General features: G+C 56.4%; 1 protein-coding gene across 2 annotated transcripts in view; it reads left to right on the top strand.

Annotated features, from left to right (window-relative positions):
* Positions 1-17,656, top strand: part of LOC120405614 (unconventional myosin-Va-like) — a 37,940-nt gene that overhangs the window by 8,588 nt on the left and 11,696 nt on the right. The window contains exons 2-7 of one of the 2 annotated variants that reach the window (XM_039539257.1): positions 8,090-8,329; positions 9,249-9,443; positions 10,279-10,372; positions 10,900-11,048; positions 11,760-11,876; positions 17,270-17,385. In XM_039539257.1, the coding sequence (XP_039395191.1) occupies positions 8,090-8,329; positions 9,249-9,443; positions 10,279-10,372; positions 10,900-11,048; positions 11,760-11,876; positions 17,270-17,385 (911 nt within the window). The remainder of the gene's footprint in view (positions 1-8,089; positions 8,330-9,248; positions 9,444-10,278; positions 10,373-10,899; positions 11,049-11,759; positions 11,877-17,269; positions 17,386-17,656) is intronic. The other variant, XM_039539258.1, reaches the window with a different exon arrangement.

Raw genomic sequence — 17,656 nt, forward strand, 5'->3', positions numbered from 1 at the left:
TCTCTACTGCATGAGCTAAAAGCCACAGGCTCTTTCAGACTCAATCTCTAGAAGGTTTAGGTGCCGTAAGAAGGGGGCAGAGTACCACACCAAACAGGCATGCGTTACACACGCTCAACTCCATCGAATCATAGAATATCAGGGTTGGAAGGGACCTCGGGAGGTACCTAGTCCAACCCCCTGCTTGAAGCAGGACCAAGCCCCAGACAGACTTTTGCCCTAGATTTCTCAAGGATTGAGCTCAACACTGGGTTTCCTTTTCTCACAGATGAAGACTTGCAATATTTATCTCCATATAGCCTATCGCATAGAACTGGAAGGGTCCTTGAGTCCAGTCCCAGCCCTTCACAGCAGGACCAAGTATTGTCCCTGACAGATTTTGCCCCAATTCCCCAAGTGGCCCCCTCAAGAATTGAGCTCTCAACCCTGGGTTTAGCAGGCCATTGCTCAAGCCACTGAGCTCTCCCTCCCCCTCTGCTTGAAGGCTATGGGAGCAGTGGGTGCTCCACGTCTCAGACCTGCCCCAGAACCACAACGCTTGCTGCTGTGTGTTTAAAAATCCCCTGGTGCACTTTGACTTGCTCGTGTTTGAAATGGGTTTAAAAGGCTTTGGCCAAAGTGGTTCTGCTGTTTCCAGGAACAAGCTTAGGGAAAACTATTCCTTGCCCGTCTCTATTTGTTTTTTCATGTATATACTGACATGGTCTCATTGCAGAGTTCTGGTACAGCTGCTTTGCAGCACGGCCTTGAAATTTGGCATGAGTGGGGAGGGAGGGGGTCACCGTGGTGTCAGAGGGACCTTTTGCTGCCCCCATAAAGTGCTCAAATTGGCAGAACTAAAACCTCTGAGAACTTAGGTCGTTTGGCCGCGCTCGCTCTTGTTAGAGTTTTGCAGCTCAGATTGTCTGCCCTGACCGTGTTCCGGTTTGGGGCTGAGCAGGACTCTCCCTGCAGTTGCTCCTCCTGGCACCAGAGGTGCGTCTACACTGCAACTGAACCCCCGGCTGCTTGTGCCAGCTCACTTGGACTTCCAGGCTCAGGCTGGTGCCTGAGCTCAGACCCTGTGTGTTGGGAGGGTCCCAGAGCTTGGGCTGTAGCCCGAGCCCAGGAGTCTACACGGCAGTGAAACAGCCCCACAGCCTGAGGCCTGCAAGCCTGAATCAGCTGGCATGGGCCAGCTGCAGGTTTTTAACTGTAGTGTAGACCAACCCTGAGGCTCCAGTCACTAGAACTGAGAGCTGGGAAAATCTCTTCTGTGCCCTCTGCAAACAGCCTGGCTGAAATGCAGAGCAGGGAAGTGGGGTGCAGGACCCAGTGGGAAGGGGTCAGTAGGGTGGGTGGGGTTGGGAACAGGAACCAGGGGATGGGACAAGCTGGGGGTAGAAGGGTCGAACTGCCAGAGCACATTTTCCCCCCAATACAACCAGGAATTAATCCAGAAGTTTTTTCAAACAGCTGTGAAAGCCAGTGGCAAACTGTTGCCATCTCCCTCTAGTGGCTGGTCATATAGAAGATAACCTACTACAGCTACCGGTTACTCCATTAGCTCTAGCTGGGGCTGAGTAGGGTTACCCATGCAACCTAAAACTCTGGCATTTCCCAACATTGAAATGCTTACCTTTGCAACCTAAATATTTTCAGCACAGGGTTTTTGGATATAATGCCATACACACCCTGTGTAGTTAAAAAAAAAATAGCTGTTCAAGTCTTCTAGACTTAACTATTCACTGCTTGTTTTGTTAACATTTTATTAACACGTGTCTTACATGCTGCAGAAACACTTGCTCTGAGCCAAGTTGGATTTACAAAAGGTAGATCGTGCCAAACCAACCTGATCTCCTTCTTTGAGAAAGTAACAGATTTTTTAGACAAGGGAAATGCGGTGGATCTAATATATCTGGATTTCAGTAAGGCGTTTGATACGGTACCGCATGAAGAATTACTGGTTAAATTGGAAAAGATGGGGATCGAAATGAAAATCCAGAGGTGGATAAGGAGCTGGTTAAAGGGGAGACTGCAGAGGGTCGTATTGAAGGGGGAACTGTCGGGTTGGAGGGGGGTTACCAGTGGAGTTCCTCAAGGTTCGGTTTTGGGTCCGATTTTATTCAATCTATTTATTGCTGACCTGGGAACCAAGAGTAGGAGTGGGCTGATAAAGTTTGCGGATGACACCAAGTTGGGAGGTATTGCCAATTCGGAAAAGGATCGGGATATCCTCCAGGGAGATTTGGATGACCTTGTAAACTGGAGTATTAGTAACAGGATGAAATTCAATAGTGAGAAGTGTAAGGTTATGCATTTAGGGATGACTAACAAGAATTTTAGTTATAAGCTGGGGACGCACCAGTTGGAAGTAACGGAGGAGGAGAAGGACCTAGGAGTCCTGGTTGATCGTAGGATGACTATGAGTAGGCAATGTGATGTGGCTGTTAAAAAAGCTAATGCGGTCTTGGGATGCATTAGGCGAGGTATTTCTAGTAGGGATAAGGAGGTGCTAGTCCCGTTATATAAGGCGTTGGTGAGACCTCATTTGGTGTATTGTGTGCAGTTTTGGTCTCCCATGTTTAAGAAGGATGAATTCAAACTGGAACGGGTACAAAGAAGGGCCACTAGAATGATCCGAGGAATGGAAGGCCTGTCGTATGAAAGGAGACTTGAGGAGCTCGGTTTGTTTTCCTTAACCAAAAGAAGGATAAGAGGAGATATGATTGCACTCTTTAAATATATCAGAGGGATAAATACCAGGGAAGGAGAGGAATTATTTCAGCTCAGTGCTAATGTGGACACGAGGACAAACGGATATAAATTGTCAGTCAGGAAATTCAGGCTTGAAATTAGACGAAGGTTTCTAACCATCAGGGGAGTGCAATTCTGGAACAGCCTACCGAGGGAAACAGTGGGGGCGAAGGACCTCCATGACTTTAAGATTAAGCTAGATAAGTTTATGGAGGAGATGGTATGATAGGATAACGGGCTTAGTCAATAGGTCAATTAAGTGCCACACTGAAGTAAATAGTACAATGGGTCAATGATATGATATAACCTTTTTCAAGAGGGTATGGCTGGAGAGTCTTGCCCGCATGCTCGGGGTTCAGCTGACCGCCATATTTGGGGTCGGGAAGGAATTTTCCTCCAGGGAAGATTGGCAGTGGCCCTGGAGGTTTTTCGCCTTCCTCCGAAGCATGGGGCAGGGGTCGCTTGCTAAAGGAGTGGGGGGAGCGGCTTATGTGGCCTGCATCTTGCAGGAGGTCAGACTAGATGATCATAATGGTCCCTTCTGATCTTGAATTCTATGATTCTATAAGTTACATTTTTGCTGATTTTGCAAATCTGTGAAATTTGCAGCCCCTATTTCTAGCAACAGGCAGGCAGGAGCCAGCTGGGAGCATGATATATTACTGGCCTTGCAAATCTAAAATAGACTGTATAACTTACAGAATTGTGGGGCTTCTGCACGGGCCTAAAACTCCTCCCAGAGCCTGTCCCTGAAAGCTGGGCTGTATGTATTGGGAAAGGAGCTTTCCTTGGACTGCAAAAGGCCTCTGGTTTCTCTTATGAGGTGTTAATCTGTGTGGGTAGATGTAAATTTTGTAGAATTTCTGGGTGGCAAGGAATATAGCCACACTAGTTCCTAATATCCAAGGAGAAACTTAATTAGTAGGAATTGATTGTGCAGAATAAAGAAGCGGGCTCTAGTGATGAGGGCCGGCTTTAAGCTGATTCACTGGAATCAGGCCTCACACCCGTGCCTCTGAATGAGCAGTGTTGCAATGTAAATTCTCAGTCATGATTTGGTAACTGAATTCTATAAATCCTCAGCAGTTCAGGGTTGTGCTATTTGGTCTTCTGCATGTCTGCTTTAGAGAACTGCCAACTAACTTGTGCTCCGACTCGCCCGAATGGGATAACGCTCCTTTTCACTGCTGTTCCTGGATTGACTCTTCCAGTGAATGCTCTGGGGCCTCGGTGGTGAAAAGGGGCTTGGGAAGTGACGCACTCGGAGACCTTGCCCTTCAGTGAGCTCCGAGTTCGGCTTTTGCTCTAGCATCGCATTTTCTGTGGAGTCAGTTTAGTGTCTGAAGTAACTGCTGTATGGAGGAGCCAGGAGGCACCGTTGTCTGACCTCATGCATAACACAAGCTATAGAAGTTCCTGAACGAATTCCTCCGAACACAAGCAGATCTCTTTAGAGCAGTTGGGATTTTTGGAACTTCCAGTGATTTGGGGGGGGGGGGGGATCCCTCCCAACCCTTGATAAATAATTCAAGGGTTAATTATCTCACTGTTCAAAACTTGCACCTTATTTCCAGTCTGTCTAGCTCAGGGGTCGGCAGCCTTTCAGAAGTGCTGGGCCGAGTCTTCATTTATTCACTTTAATTAAAGGTTTCGTGTGCCGGTAATACATTTTAATGTCTTTTTAGAAGGTCTCTCTATACAAGTCTATATATTATATAACTAAACTAGTGTTTTATTGTAAAATAAACAAGGTTTTCAAAATGTTTAACAAGCTTCATTTAAAATTAAATTAAAATGTTGATCTTACACTGCCGGCCCGCTCAGCCCGCTGCTGGTCTGGGGTTCTGTTCACCTAGGCCGGCAGCGGGCCTGCGGCCGGGACACCGGCTGGCAAGAGTCCAGCAGCCAGAACCCCAGACCAGCAGCGGGCTGTGCGGGGCCGGCTGCTGGGACCCCAGACTGGCAGTGGGCTGAGCAGCTCAGCCTGCTGCCGTTCAGAGGTTCCATCCGCCGGCTCCTGCCAGCTGGGATCCTGGCTGCCAGACCTACTCACCCCGCTGCCGGTCTGGGGTCCCGGCCCTGCCCACTTACAGCGGGTAGCTACCTTCTCCCTGGTTCTGGCCATTCTCTCCCTCTCTCTGCACTGAGCTGAGGGTGGGAGTGGACCGAGCACAGGGCTGGGGGTGAAGGGTCTGGCCAGGAGCTAGAATGAGGGAGGGGGCTCAGGGTTGGGGCAGGAGGTTTGGGTGTGGGGCACTTACCTGGGCAGCTCCCATTTGGTGTGAGGGGTGCAGGTGGGAATGGGAGGGGGTGCAAAAGCTCCCCTTTGGTGCTCAGGGTGGGGATGTGGGGGGGTGCAAAAGTCAGGATGTGGGGGGTACATGGGGTGTGGAGGGGCTGGGTATGTGCAGGGGTGCCAGAGTCAGGGCTGGGGTCATGGGGGTGTGTGTGAAGGAGTCAAGCAGAGGGCTGGGTGTGTATGAGAGGGTACAGGGCTCCAGGCATGGGCCTGGGGGGTGGGTGGGGCTGCGGGGCTCAGGGCAGGGGCCTGAGTGTGTGTGTGGGGGGTCAGGGCTGGGGGCTGGAGGGGATATGTCCTTATTCCACCCCACCCCTTCCCCAAGGCCCTGCCTCTGCTGGGAGCAGTGAGCACGCTGACCCTGGTCTAGCTTCGGCATCCAGCCGCTGGATAGCGGTGGTCGTTTCTCTGCGAGATAGACTCCACTTGGCTCTTCCTTCTCCACGTGGGTACTTGCAGGCTGAGATCGAGTGACCCCTGAACCGTCTCTTTGTTAAGCGAAGTAGATAGACACAAGAAGCTCATTCACTCCATGGCCGGTTTTCTAACCCTTTCATCGTTCTCGTCAACCCTCTCCAAATGATCAACATCCTTCTTGAATTGTGGGGACCAGGACTGGACACAGGATTCCAGCAGCTTTCACACCAGAGTCAAATACCCTCTGCTTGAGATTCCCCTGTTTATGCCTCCAAGGATCCTGCTGGCCCTTTGGCCACAGTGTTGCGCTGGGACGTGGTGTTCAGCTGATTATCTGCCATGACAGGACAGGCCAGGAGGTGGTTTTCAAAAATGGCCACAGTTGGTGCCGACAACTGTTGGAAAGGAGTTGAGATTCTCATAAATAGAAGCGATTAGGAGATTTAATGTGGAGGGTGCAGACTCTAACCTGCTTAATGTTGAGGTTTATTTCAGAGCAAGGTGCAACTTTTGATGCTGGCCACAATCCAAGACTGGATACTAGACAGACGATCTGGTCCAGTTGGACTGTTCCCAGGTTTCTAACCTAAAAAAGTCCATGACAGATTCTTCTTTCATGAAAACTTCCACCTGATTTCTTTGCGCTTGTGGGCGTCATACTATGGGAATCGTGCCATTTTTTTCCAGAAGGGCTTTCCCCCCACTTCCACCCCCCAAAAAGTCCAACCTGCTGATCTTTCTGTATTGGGAAAAATTGCAAGAACTAAATCTCTTGGGCCTCGCTGAAAGACCTGCATGCAGCTCCCTTGCGAGGCGTAAGAGCTCACGGCTGAAGGGTGAATTAAAGATGATGCTATGAGAAATTAGAGTAATAAATTATTGATAACATAGAATCTCTTATAGTGACCTACATGATACTAATTGGTCTCCTCTATGTATCAGGCTCACCCTGGGGCAACACCCGCTGAACAAAACTTATGGACTATTTTTAATGGTGCTTTTCTGAGCTTCAGATGGAAATTTTTGTTTGTCACCCCAGTTTGAGGGAGCCCCCAGCCAATGCTGGCACAGATGTGCTCAGGACCTAGAGCAGGGCTGGTAATCTAGCAGGCATCACCTTTCCTTGTGGTCCTCCCAGCGTCTCTTGCGAACTGAACCTGGAGCTGTTGCTCTAACTGAGAAAGAGCCTGTGTCATAGATATACAGCTCCGGGTAGCAAAAAATCCCTCCTTTACCTGTAAGGGGTTAAGAAGCTTGAATAACCTTGTTGGCACCTGACCAAAAGGACCAATAAGAGAAGAAGAACCTTTCTTATCTGCTGAGGGGGGGAAGCTTTGTTTGTGCTCTTTATTGTTCTCTCCGGGACAGAGGGGCCAGGGCAGGAAAAAACATCCCCTAAACCCCTACCTGAAATAAGCCTCCAAGATTACAAACATTGTAATCAATAGCAAGGAAATGTGTTGGTTTATGTTTTGTTTTAGCTTGTACATTCAAAGTTACAAAAACACAGGAAGTTTTGCCTAGAGGGGAATCCTCTCAAATCTTATTGCCCTGTAAAATTACCTTCCTTCCTGATTTTAGAGGTGCTGCTTTTACCTTTTTTTCTTTATTATAAAGTTCTGCTTTTTAAGAACCTGACTGGTGTTTAGTGTCCTAAAAACCCAAGGGTCTGATCTGTGCTCACCTTGTTTACCTATTTGGTTGGTATATTATTCTCAAGCCTCCCCAGGAAAGGGGGTGAAGGGGCTTGGTGGGGGGGATATTTTGGGGAAACAGGAACTCCAAGTGGTCCTTTTCCTGAATCTTTGTCTAACTCACTTGGTGGTGGCAGCGATACCATCTGAGGGACAAGGAAGAATATGTACCTTAGGGAAGATTTAGCCTAAGCTGGTAGAAATAAGCTTAGGGGGTCTTCATGCTTTGGCAGACCCTCCACTGAGAAGGCGGCTGCTCATATCTTGGCGCTTGAGAATTTCAGGGCCAAGTCAGGCCCCAGATCTGAGCTCTGATTTTAAGAGAACCCAGAGGCCTGTCTGTTCTGTGCCCTTGGCACAATCTCTGACTCTGGCCAGAGGAATTATCAGCTCACCCCGCTCCACAGCATTTCCTATGGCCCTCCAGTCCCACATGTGCATCTCCCCGGGTGACTCCAGTCTGCGGCCTTGGCAGGACAGAATCCAGGAGTCTGCATTGCAGCTGTGCATTGGCCACTGGCGTATGCTCAGGCCTCCGTACCATGGAACGCTGCTGCGGTTGGAGTAGCGGCTCGGGCCATTTCCCCCTTTGTCCTCTGCTCCAAAATGGCTCTGTCTCTTCCTGGTCTCAGGCATTCCGTGTCTCTGCTCTGTTAGCTGGTCTGGGGTCCGCACACCCCCTGCCTGCACCCACTTTGTCCCAGTGACTCTCTGCGCGGAGCGGTGTAACAGACTGGTTTGCTAGGCCCCTGCGGCCGGATGGACGTGCCCTGGTGCTGCCAATGGCCGTTGCCTTTGAATGGGGCTGGGTGTGCAGGGAGAGGCACTCGCGTGTTCTTGGATCCCTTGTGGCCGCTGTTTGTGCAAGGACGTAGCTGCCGGCACCTGGTGCTCTGGCCGAGTTTCTGCCCTAAGCCTTGGCAGCTCTCTGCTCTCTACCCAGATGGTGGCAAGCCAGAAAGCTGTGGTGATCCAGAGCGCGGTGAGGGGCTGGCTGGCTCGCACCAAGTACCTTCGGGTGCGCAGGGCGGTGGTCTATCTGCAGTGCTGCTACCGGCGCATGCGGGCTCGCAGGGAGCTGAGGCAGCTCCGGATCGAGGCCAAGTCGGTGGAGCACTACAAACAGCTCAACAAAGGCATGGAGATCAAAGTGATGCAGCTGCAGTGCAAAGTGGATGAGCAGGTGGGTAGGTTGGCTCCTCCTGCTGCCCCAGAGCTACAGGGGGATTCCTGGGTCTCTAGCGATGGGATGAGCCTTGGGCACATCTGGGAGAGTCCTGGGGAGCTGCATTCTGCCTTGCTAAGTTCCCCTGGCTCTGGCTCTGCTCGTGCCCGGCAGGCCGTGCTCTGCCGCTGACTATTTACCAGTTGGCGCTGCCATCTGTCTGCCTCCCGTGTCTCGCGGGTTGCTCTCTGCTGGGGAGGGGCTTTAAATCGAACCTGCGTCCCTGACGGTCTCTGGCCTATGTGGACAGACCCCATCTCGCTGCCCTGGGGTGGATCGGGCGGCCTGGAAAGCTGGTGTGGGGGCAAAGGAGACTTGGGAAAAGCCAGCGCACTCTTGGCCCAAAACACATCCGGGGTGGGGCAGGGCAGGGCCCAGGATCTCTGACACAGGCTGGCCCCAGGGGGGTTCATGGTTCCTCTGAGATGTGCAGAGCCTGGGAACAGCAGGTGGCCCAATGCCAAGGAGCAGGTACACCAGGCCTGGCCCGGCCCTAGCATAGGGAAGACCGATGCCAGGGCTGGTAAAGCAGGAAACCGGGAGTCAGGACTTCGGTGTCAGGGCTGAGAACAGAACCCAGAAGTGATGGGCCTTGGGGAAGTCATTCCTCCTCCTATGCCTCAGTTTCCCCAGCAGTGTCCTGGGGCTGACGCTGCTCGGGTTGCCAGGAGGCACTGGATAGCACATCGCTTCTGGGGAGCTGTATGGCTTTTGGGGGGATGATGGGGGGCAGTCTGGTGAGATGAGGCCCAGGCAGCTTCTCTGGATCTCCCCCTCCTGGTTCCCCGCTGTTCAGTGCTCAGATAGGAATCACCCAGTTCCTCCCCTGGGACCCTGCCAGGCCTGAAACGGCTCTTGACTGCTGCCCCTCCCACAGGCCAGGGAGAACCGGAGTCATTCGGAGCAGCTGTCTGCACTGAGAGCCTCCCCCAGCGAGGAGGTGGAGCGGCTGCGGGAGGACAAGGCGCAGGAGAAGCGCATCCGGGAGCTGCAGGAGCAGCTGCAGCGCGTGGAGTCGGAGAAGAGCTGCTCGGAAGGCCAGCTGGGCCAGGAGATGGAGGAGCTGAAACAGGTGCAGGGCACAGGCAGGGGTGATTCTTGATTGTCCGGCTAACCGGCAGCCAGCAATAACACTGAGGGGAGCTAAACGTCCCTTCCTTAGACCTGGTCCCAAAGAGCAACGATCCCCACCCCAGTGGTTAACGGGTGTGACTCAAACCCAGCACTGAACATATGGGGCAGCTCCAATAGCTGGCAGCAGTAGTAGGCTGGTTATCCTCTCTGGCTCAGCTGTGAGAGTGGGAGGCGACACAAGCGTGCTCCTTGCTAGTGTGTTGCAAAGGCTCTGGTGACTTGACTTAAGCTAGTCTGTACATAGACTTGGCAGGAGTCAATTTTTTTTAATTGATAAATATTGGCCACCATAAATATCCCTGTACGCAGACAGTCAAATGTGTCCGTCGATAGTCGAAACCTAGACAGCCAGAAACGCTGCTTGACATGAACCTTCTGAAAGCAAACCCGGATTATTCTGTATATCTGACGTAAGACGTGGATGATCGGGGTTAAGAGACTCCTAGAGTTAAAGCTCCACCTTGTCTGATCCCCCTTCTGCCACCAAAGTTCCCACAACTCAAAATTCGAATAAAAAATTGAAGCCAACACTTAAATCCTTGATGCTGCCCATCAAAAGTAAAACTGTCAATAAATCTCCCATGCAGGGGCCTGGCTACTCTCCGGGCCCCCTGGCTGGTGGGGTAGAGGAAGCATGGGCCCTGCAGCCTGTGATGGGCCCCATGTGAAAGAGCCTGCCTGGCCTCCGACCCCCAGAGCAGGTCCTCTCGCCCCATAGCTCTGGACTGCTGTCAGGGTCTGCCCCCACCACCCAGCTCTCTCTCTCCCGCCAGCGCCTGACTGAGCTGGAAGCCATGACATCCAATCTGAAGGAAGAGAAGGACGCTCTCAACCAGCGGATCATGGAGCAGTCGCAGGAGCTGGAAGGTAAAATGCCCCCCTCCCCCTCCTCCCAGCTCCTTTCCTGCTGTGCCGGGTGCAATCAGCTGGGGTCTGGATTCTAGGGAAGCCCAGTGGGTGGCTCCGGCTGTGCTCACCCGGGCGGCCCAGCTCTGTGGGCAGGGTGATGCTGCCAAGCCGAGACTGTGGCCCAAAACTAGGTGGGCTGGTTACTGAGACGGCTCCTGCCGATCACTGCCCTAGCTCTGTGCCCAGCCTCGTCCCAGAGGCGAGGTCTCGTGTGGCCTGAGCCTGCCCGCCCTGGCGGCTGAATCCATGGGCCTGCTGGCCATGCTGCTAAGTTCCCAGCTCCCTCCTCACAGCTCCACACCGGAGGAGATGTTTTCCAGAGGCGGTGCAGCATTGGCGCTCAGCAGCCCCCTCGCCGTTCCTCCCCTGGCGCTGGTGCCTGGGCTCCTGCACAGGGTGGGCAGGGAGCAGAGCCTGTCACACTCAGGTCCAGGCCTGCAGGCAAACGTTACCATCTCTGCTCTCCTCTTCCCCGCCCCCTGCAGACCAGCTGCGCTGGCGCGTGGCGGCGGAGAGCCAGGAGCTGCTGTGCCAGCTGGAGGGGGAGAGGGCTCGCTACCAGAACCTGGTGAAGGAGTGCGCCCGCCTGGAGCAGTGCTGCGAGAACCTGCAGGATGAGGTGGCCTTCCAGAAGGTGAGCAGTGCGGGCTGGGCTGATGCCCTGGACATCCCAGATTCTAGGGAAGCCCAGTGGGTGGCTCCGGCTGTGCTCACCTGGGCAGCCCAGGTGAGCCAGGCGAGGGGTCACAGGCTGCCGCGAAATGGAGGGAAGCTCTTGCTGAAGGATTGTCGCATGGAGGCCGGACGGGCAGGACTGGGGAGGTGGACAGGAAGCCTTGCTGGTCTGTGCTGTGTTCACTCAGTCCCAGGGCAGAGGTGGCCCTAGGGTCGCTGTGTGTTCAGAGCCGCGCCCTGCCGCTGAGACCAGCTGCACCATCGGCGCGAAGCTGGCTGGGGCTTTCGAAACCGCGAGGAGCCCAAATCCCAGTGACTCCATGTGGTGTCTGGGTGCCAGACACCTTCAGCTCTCTGGGAAAGTCCCAGCCCGAAGCTAATGTCACAGCTGCACCATCCACTTCTGCCCTGCTCCCTGGAGATCAGAGGGGAACGTCTCTCTGGTCCCCATGGCGGGACTCCCTGGCGGGCAGCACATCCACTGGAGGACGGAGGCACCCCGCCCTGTATCTGTCACCACTGGGCTAGGGAGCGGTAGCACGTGCCCACGTAAAGGTCCGAGCTGTCTCCCTGCCGAGTTCTCCCCATGCCCTAGCCCCCCGCCCCGTAACAAGGACTGGAGCTTCAGCCACTGTATAACGCACCCTTGTACCTTTCCTCCCCACTCCAGCAAACCCCCAGCCTCCAGAGGTCCCCTTCATCTGACAGCATCCTGGACTCCGAATGCAGCTACCCATCGTCTCTGTGGACGGCCCCGTCCCGGGATGATGCCGACCCGCAGAGCGAGGTGAGATACTTTCACATCAACCAATTGGCTTTGGTGCATGGCTCTGCTGCCCTGACTGCAGGCGGGAAGCCAAGGGTCTGGGCTCTGGAACAAGCATTGCCCTGGGCTGGGCACAGGCAGGGGGCGGGGGAAGTCCCCGAGCCAAGCCTGCCCTCCAGCCCTTTGCCCCTCGGCGGTGGCAGCGGCACTTAGCTGCCAGTCCCATTGGCATCAGACTCGGGCCGGGAATCGTAGCAAGGCCCTTCTGACTGGGTGGGCTGCACTGGTGATCTTGTTGGTACAGCCCAGTTAGTGCCTGCAAAGACGTGGCTTTTGACTGGCACGTGTCGCACAGGGCTCCGTGCGCTTCCTGTGTCACAAACCTCCCCTCCCGTGTGAGGGCTCAGCTGGGGAAGCTGCCAGAGCTCACAGCTTGGTGGCAGAGCCAGGAGTGAACCCTGGCGTCCCTTCCCGTGTGCTGCCTCCCGGCAGCGTTCCTCTGTGTGCGACTGGGCCAACCAGACCGACCTGTCCTGCCGTCCCATGGCTGCCACTGTGTGGTCAGATGCCAGGGGTGCCCTTTCCCCTCACTCCTGGAGGGAGCGGGGGCGTGGCCTCAACCAGAAGAGGCGGAGCCTTTCAAAATTTTTAAGGCCTTAAATGACCCTGGAGCTACTAGCTGCAGAGGTGGCTGGGAGCTCTGGGGCTCAGGGGTGAATTAAAGGGCCTGGGGCTCCAGCCACCACTTGGGTGGGGTTTTAAAGGGCCCGGGGCTCTCCGCAGCGGGAGCCCTGGGCCCTTTAAATCACCGCCGCGGAAGGCGGTCCAGTCCGTCACGGCATACTGGCTCTTGCCGGTACTCTGTACCATCCCGTACCGGCTTACTTTCACCTCTGGTGCCAGATGGGCTGTGGGTTGGGGCGTTCATGGGGAGTTAGTGCAGAGCTTAGCATCAGGCGCCGCCTGCCCAGTGTAGCCAGATGGCCCAGTCCGAGTGGGGCTCGGTGTCCAGCGTCCGACACACCAGGGATGGTACTTGAATGCATCTCCTGGCCGCCTCCTCCACCCACAGTCCCCATCTCAGTCCCTGGACCATGAGAGGGGCCGCTGCAGGCAGAGACATGAGTGGAGGAGGCTCAGATCCGACAGCCCTTCCTCCTCGCTGAACGACGACGATGGGCAGGACCCCTGTCACGGAGTGTAGGGGAGTCAAGCCCTGCACCCCCGGGCTCCCTGCGATTCACAAGGACTCTCAGCCAGCCAGTAAAGCAGAAGGTTTATTTAGACGACAGGAACACAGTCCAACACAGGACTCGCAGGCACAGATAACAGGATCCCCCCCTGTTAGGTCCATCTTGGGGTCCCAGGAGCCCCACAGCTCCCATCGGGGATCAGAGCCCTCTCTCTCTGCTTCCCCTCTTTTGCCCAGCTGGCTCCAGTCTGCCCCACCCCCTCCGGCCCCTCCTCTCTTCTCAGCTTCTTTCCCGGGCCAGGAGGTCACCTGACCCCTTTGTCTCCAACACCTTTAGCCAGCACCTTTGCAGGGAGGGGCCCGGCCATCAGTTGCTAGGCGACAGAGTGTCAGGCATTGGGCCTTCTGCTTTGCTAGATACTTAGAGGCCTGCACCCAGCATTCCCAGCCCCCAGTACGAACAGTCCCACTTCGTCACACCTCTCCCCGCTTCGAGACTGAACTGAGCAGGGTCACTCCAGCCAGTGACCTGGGGAAGTTCGAACCCACCTACATTCCCACAGAGGCCCCAGGGTCCCCCCCGTTCTAGGGGAAGTTACCCCCAGGTCATTCCAGTTTCCTGCCCCCCTGTAGGTCGGGGGGACTCGAGGACACTTGCAGGTTGCAGGGGGAAGCCTTATGCCACCCGCGCCCTTTCCCCACCCCAATATCCCTGGGGTGCACACAGGGCTGGGGCCTTCTCCCCACGTTCCAGTCTGGGGGGCTGTGATTCAGGCTCTCTCGGTTCAGAGCCCCCCTTTTGACCCTGGCCCCCCTCTGGACAGGCTCCTCGGGGCGGGGCGAGGGTCTTACAGCCATCTTCCCCCTGTCCCGGGCCTTCCTCCCCCTCTGGCAGAAGTCACAGGAGCGGCAGTGCTGCCGGACATGGGTAAAGACCCCAGGCCAGTAATAGTTCTGTAGCAGCATCTGCTGGGTACGCCAGGCTCCCTGGTGCCCTGAGGGGGGAATGTCATGGGCCTGGCACAGCAGCTGGTGGCGATACTCCTGGGGTACCACCAGCTGCCTCCTGATCCCCCCCGACTCCATTTTTCCTGGGGAAGCCCATTCTCGGTACAGGAACCCCTTCTCCCACAGGAACCTTTTCCGGCCACCTCGTCCCATGGTGTGTCCCCCCCCCGAGGTTGGCCAGGTCCTCTATCCTCCGCAAGGAGGGGTCTTCCCGCACCGCGGCCTGGAACGCAGCAGCTGGGACAGGGATTGGGGATCTGCTCTCTCTCACCGGCTGGGTCTGCGGCCGCAGCCTCTCTGTGCCCTGTCCCTGGGCGTTCCCTCCCCACCAGGTCAGGGTCCTGCGCCTCGGGCGGAGTACCTTCCCCGGTGTCAGGGTGCAGAGCCCTGCGTCGGCTCTGACTACGGTTCACGGCCAGGGCACCCCGGGTGTTACTTGGCCAGTCCTCGAGATCCCCCACCATTAACACCTCCGTGGGCAAATGTGGGTGCACCCCCACATCCTTGGGGCCCTCCTTGTCCCCCCCACTTCAGGTGTACCCTCGCCACAGGCACCTTGAATGGGGTCCCGATCACACCCCTCAGGGTCAGGTAGGTGTTGGGCACCATCCGATCTGGGTCCACCACCTCAGGCCGGGCCAGCATCACCTCTGCACCCGTGTCCCAGTACCCAGTGACCTCCGTCCCGTCTACCTCCAGGGGAACAAGGCACTCTTTCCGGAGGGGTAGCCCCGTGCCCACCCTGTAAACCCAAAACTCAGGGCTGGGAGCATCCAGCCCCTCGGAGGGGTTGACCCGGGGCCCCCCTCCCTCCTTCGCAGGTGGTACGCAGCCAGCCCCCCTTTCCTGCAAACGCTGCCCCTCATCCGGCTGGTTCTCTACCCAGTTAACCTGGTGGGGGGGTTGGTCTGCTCAGTTTGTCCGGGAGTTTGGGGCACTGGGACTGCAGGTGGCCCCTCTGGCCACATTGATAGCAGCTCATGTCCCGTTGGTCCCCTTGAACCGGTCGGTTGTCCCTGGCGCTGGCCGTTCCCTTTGGGAGGGGATTCTCCCGATTCCCCTTTTGGGTGGTCTCAGGATGACTCTCTCTCTGCATCGCGACGGGCCTGTTCCTTTGGGGCTCCTCCCTGCCACCCCCCAACTGGCTCTTCACATAGTCATCGGCCAGCCGCCCTGCATGTCGCGGGTTCTCTGGCTTTTGGTCCCTTAACCACAGCCTCAGGTCAGATGGGCACCGCTCATACAGCTGCTCCAGTACCAGCAGTTTAACCAGGTCCCCCTTCGTCTGGGCCCCATCTGCCCACTTGCTGGCGTACCTCTCCATGCGGACGGCCAGTTGCAGATAGGAGACCTCAGGGGTTTTATCCTGACTCCTGAACCTCTCCCGGTACATCTCAGGAGTCAGCCCAAACTCATGCCGCAGGGCCTGCTTGAATGGTTCGTAGTTCCCTTTCTCCTCCTCTCCCAGCTGGCCGTACAATGCCACGGCCTTGGGGTCCAGTAAGGGGGTGAGAACCCGGAGCCTGTCCGCAGGATCCACCTGGTGCAGCTCGCAGGCCGTCTCAAAGGCACCCAGGAAGTCACCCATGTCCTCCTCCTCCTTGCGCGGGGCCAGGATGGACTTATCAAAGCTCCGCGCCGTCCTGGGCCCCCCTCACTCACCACCGCCCGGGGCCTGCTGCCCCCCTGCCTCGCCAGGTCCAGCTCATGTTGACGCTGTCGCTCTTTCTCCGGCCGTTCCTGCTCCCTCTGTCGCGCCTCATGTTCCCTCTGTTCCTTACGATCCTCCAGCTCTCTCCGTTTTAGCTCTCTCCCATTCCAGCCGCTGGCGCTCCACGGACGAGCGTCGCTGGGACGATTCCCTGCTGGGGGGTGAGCTTCACCGGGAGGATCCCCTGCTGGCCGGGGGGGTCACGGCGCCCTCGGTGCTTGCTGGGCTCTTCTTCCCCCTCCCCCTAGGCATAGGAATGGGGGGTCTCGGGACACCCTCAGCAGCCGGCTGACCACTCCCAGCCGGGCCAGACACTGGTACCTGGGCTGCCTCTGCCTGGCTGCTTCCCTCAGACAGGGATCGGTTCATTCCTGTGATCTTCCTCCTCCAGCTGGGCAATCAGCTGGTCCTTGGTAAGTTTCCCACTGCGCAGCCCCCTCTGCTTGCACAGCTCCGCCAGGTCGCACTTGCGCCGCTTGGTATACATCTTCCTGCTGGCTGCTCGCAGGCCGGGGTGCTCGCCGCTCCCCACGGGTTCCAGGGGGACCTCTAGTGTTCCAGTCCTTGAGGTCACCCCCTCTCTGCCAGGGTCAAGCTGCAGACTCCTCCGCCCCTGGGATGGCTTGCTGTGATCCCCCGGGTGACCCTGTTACTGCAAAGTCCTTCTCTCTGGTCACACTCTCCCAGGGGTTAATCGCCCCTTCGTTTTACTGCTCCCCAGTCACTTACTGCAGGAAGCGCCATCCACGGGGTGCAGTCATCCCACTTCTGCCACCAGTTGTCACGGAGTGTAGGGGAGTCAGGCCCTGCACCCCCGGGCTCCCTGCGATTCACTCTCAGCCAGCCAGTAAAGCAGAAGGTTTATTTAGACGACAGGAACACAGTCCAACACAGGACTCGCAGGCACAGATAACAGGATCCCCCCTGTTAGGTCCATCTTGGGGTCGCAGGTGCCCCACAGCTCCCATCAGGGATCAGAGCCCTCTCTCTCTGCTTCCCCTCTTTTGCCCAGCCGGCTCCAGTCTGCCCCACCCCCTCCGGCCCCTCCTCTCTCCTCAGCTTCTTTCCCGGGCCAGGAGGTCACCTGACCCCTTTGTCTCCAACACCTTTAGCCAGCACCTTTGCAGGGAGGGGCCACAGAGTGCCACTAGGCGACAGAGTGTCAGGCATTCGGCTGCATGGCCTTTTGCTTTGCTAGATACTTAGAGGCCTGCACCCAGCATTCCCAGCCCCCAGTACGAACAGTTCCACTTCGTCACAACCCCTATGAGAAGGCTTATCTCCTCCTCCTGGGGCAGCTCAACGTGGTCACGGAGGACCTGGCCAGGACCCGCGAGGAGCTGCGCAGGGCCAAGGCTCAGCTGGCTCATGAGAGGAAGCCCTTTGAGATCTTCAAGCGCAGGGTGAGATTCTCACCCATCATGTCCCTCGCTGCAGCGGTGGTGGGGGTGGGGAGGGGCCTGCTGCTTGAATGGCCCGGTTCAGTCTCCTCCTCCTCCCCAGCAGAACATTGCGGAGATCCTGGGGTTGAACAGGAGCCCGGAGAAGATGGTGGAGGAAGACTCCGTGGTAGAGGAAGACTTCAAATATGCGTATGATGCTGCCCGGGTCTCCAATAAGTGAGTCTGTTTACTCAGTGTCTCAGCCATGTCTGGGTTTTCCATAATGCTGCTGTGGAAGCTTAAACCCCCCCCCTCCCCCCCGGGGGCCTGGCCTCCAGGGCCGCCCAGAGGATTCAGGGGGCCTGGGGCAAAGCAATTTCAGGGGCCCCTTCCATGGAACAAGTTGCAATACTATAGAATGTGACATTCTCGTGGGGGCCTTGCGGGGCCCGGGGCAAATTGTCTCTCTCCCCCCTCGGGTGGCCCTGCCGCCCTCCAGCGGCGCTGG

Source organism: Mauremys reevesii, linkage group 5 (assembly GCF_016161935.1).
Source record: "Mauremys reevesii isolate NIE-2019 linkage group 5, ASM1616193v1, whole genome shotgun sequence".
Classification (NCBI taxonomy): Eukaryota; Metazoa; Chordata; order Testudines; family Geoemydidae; genus Mauremys; species Mauremys reevesii.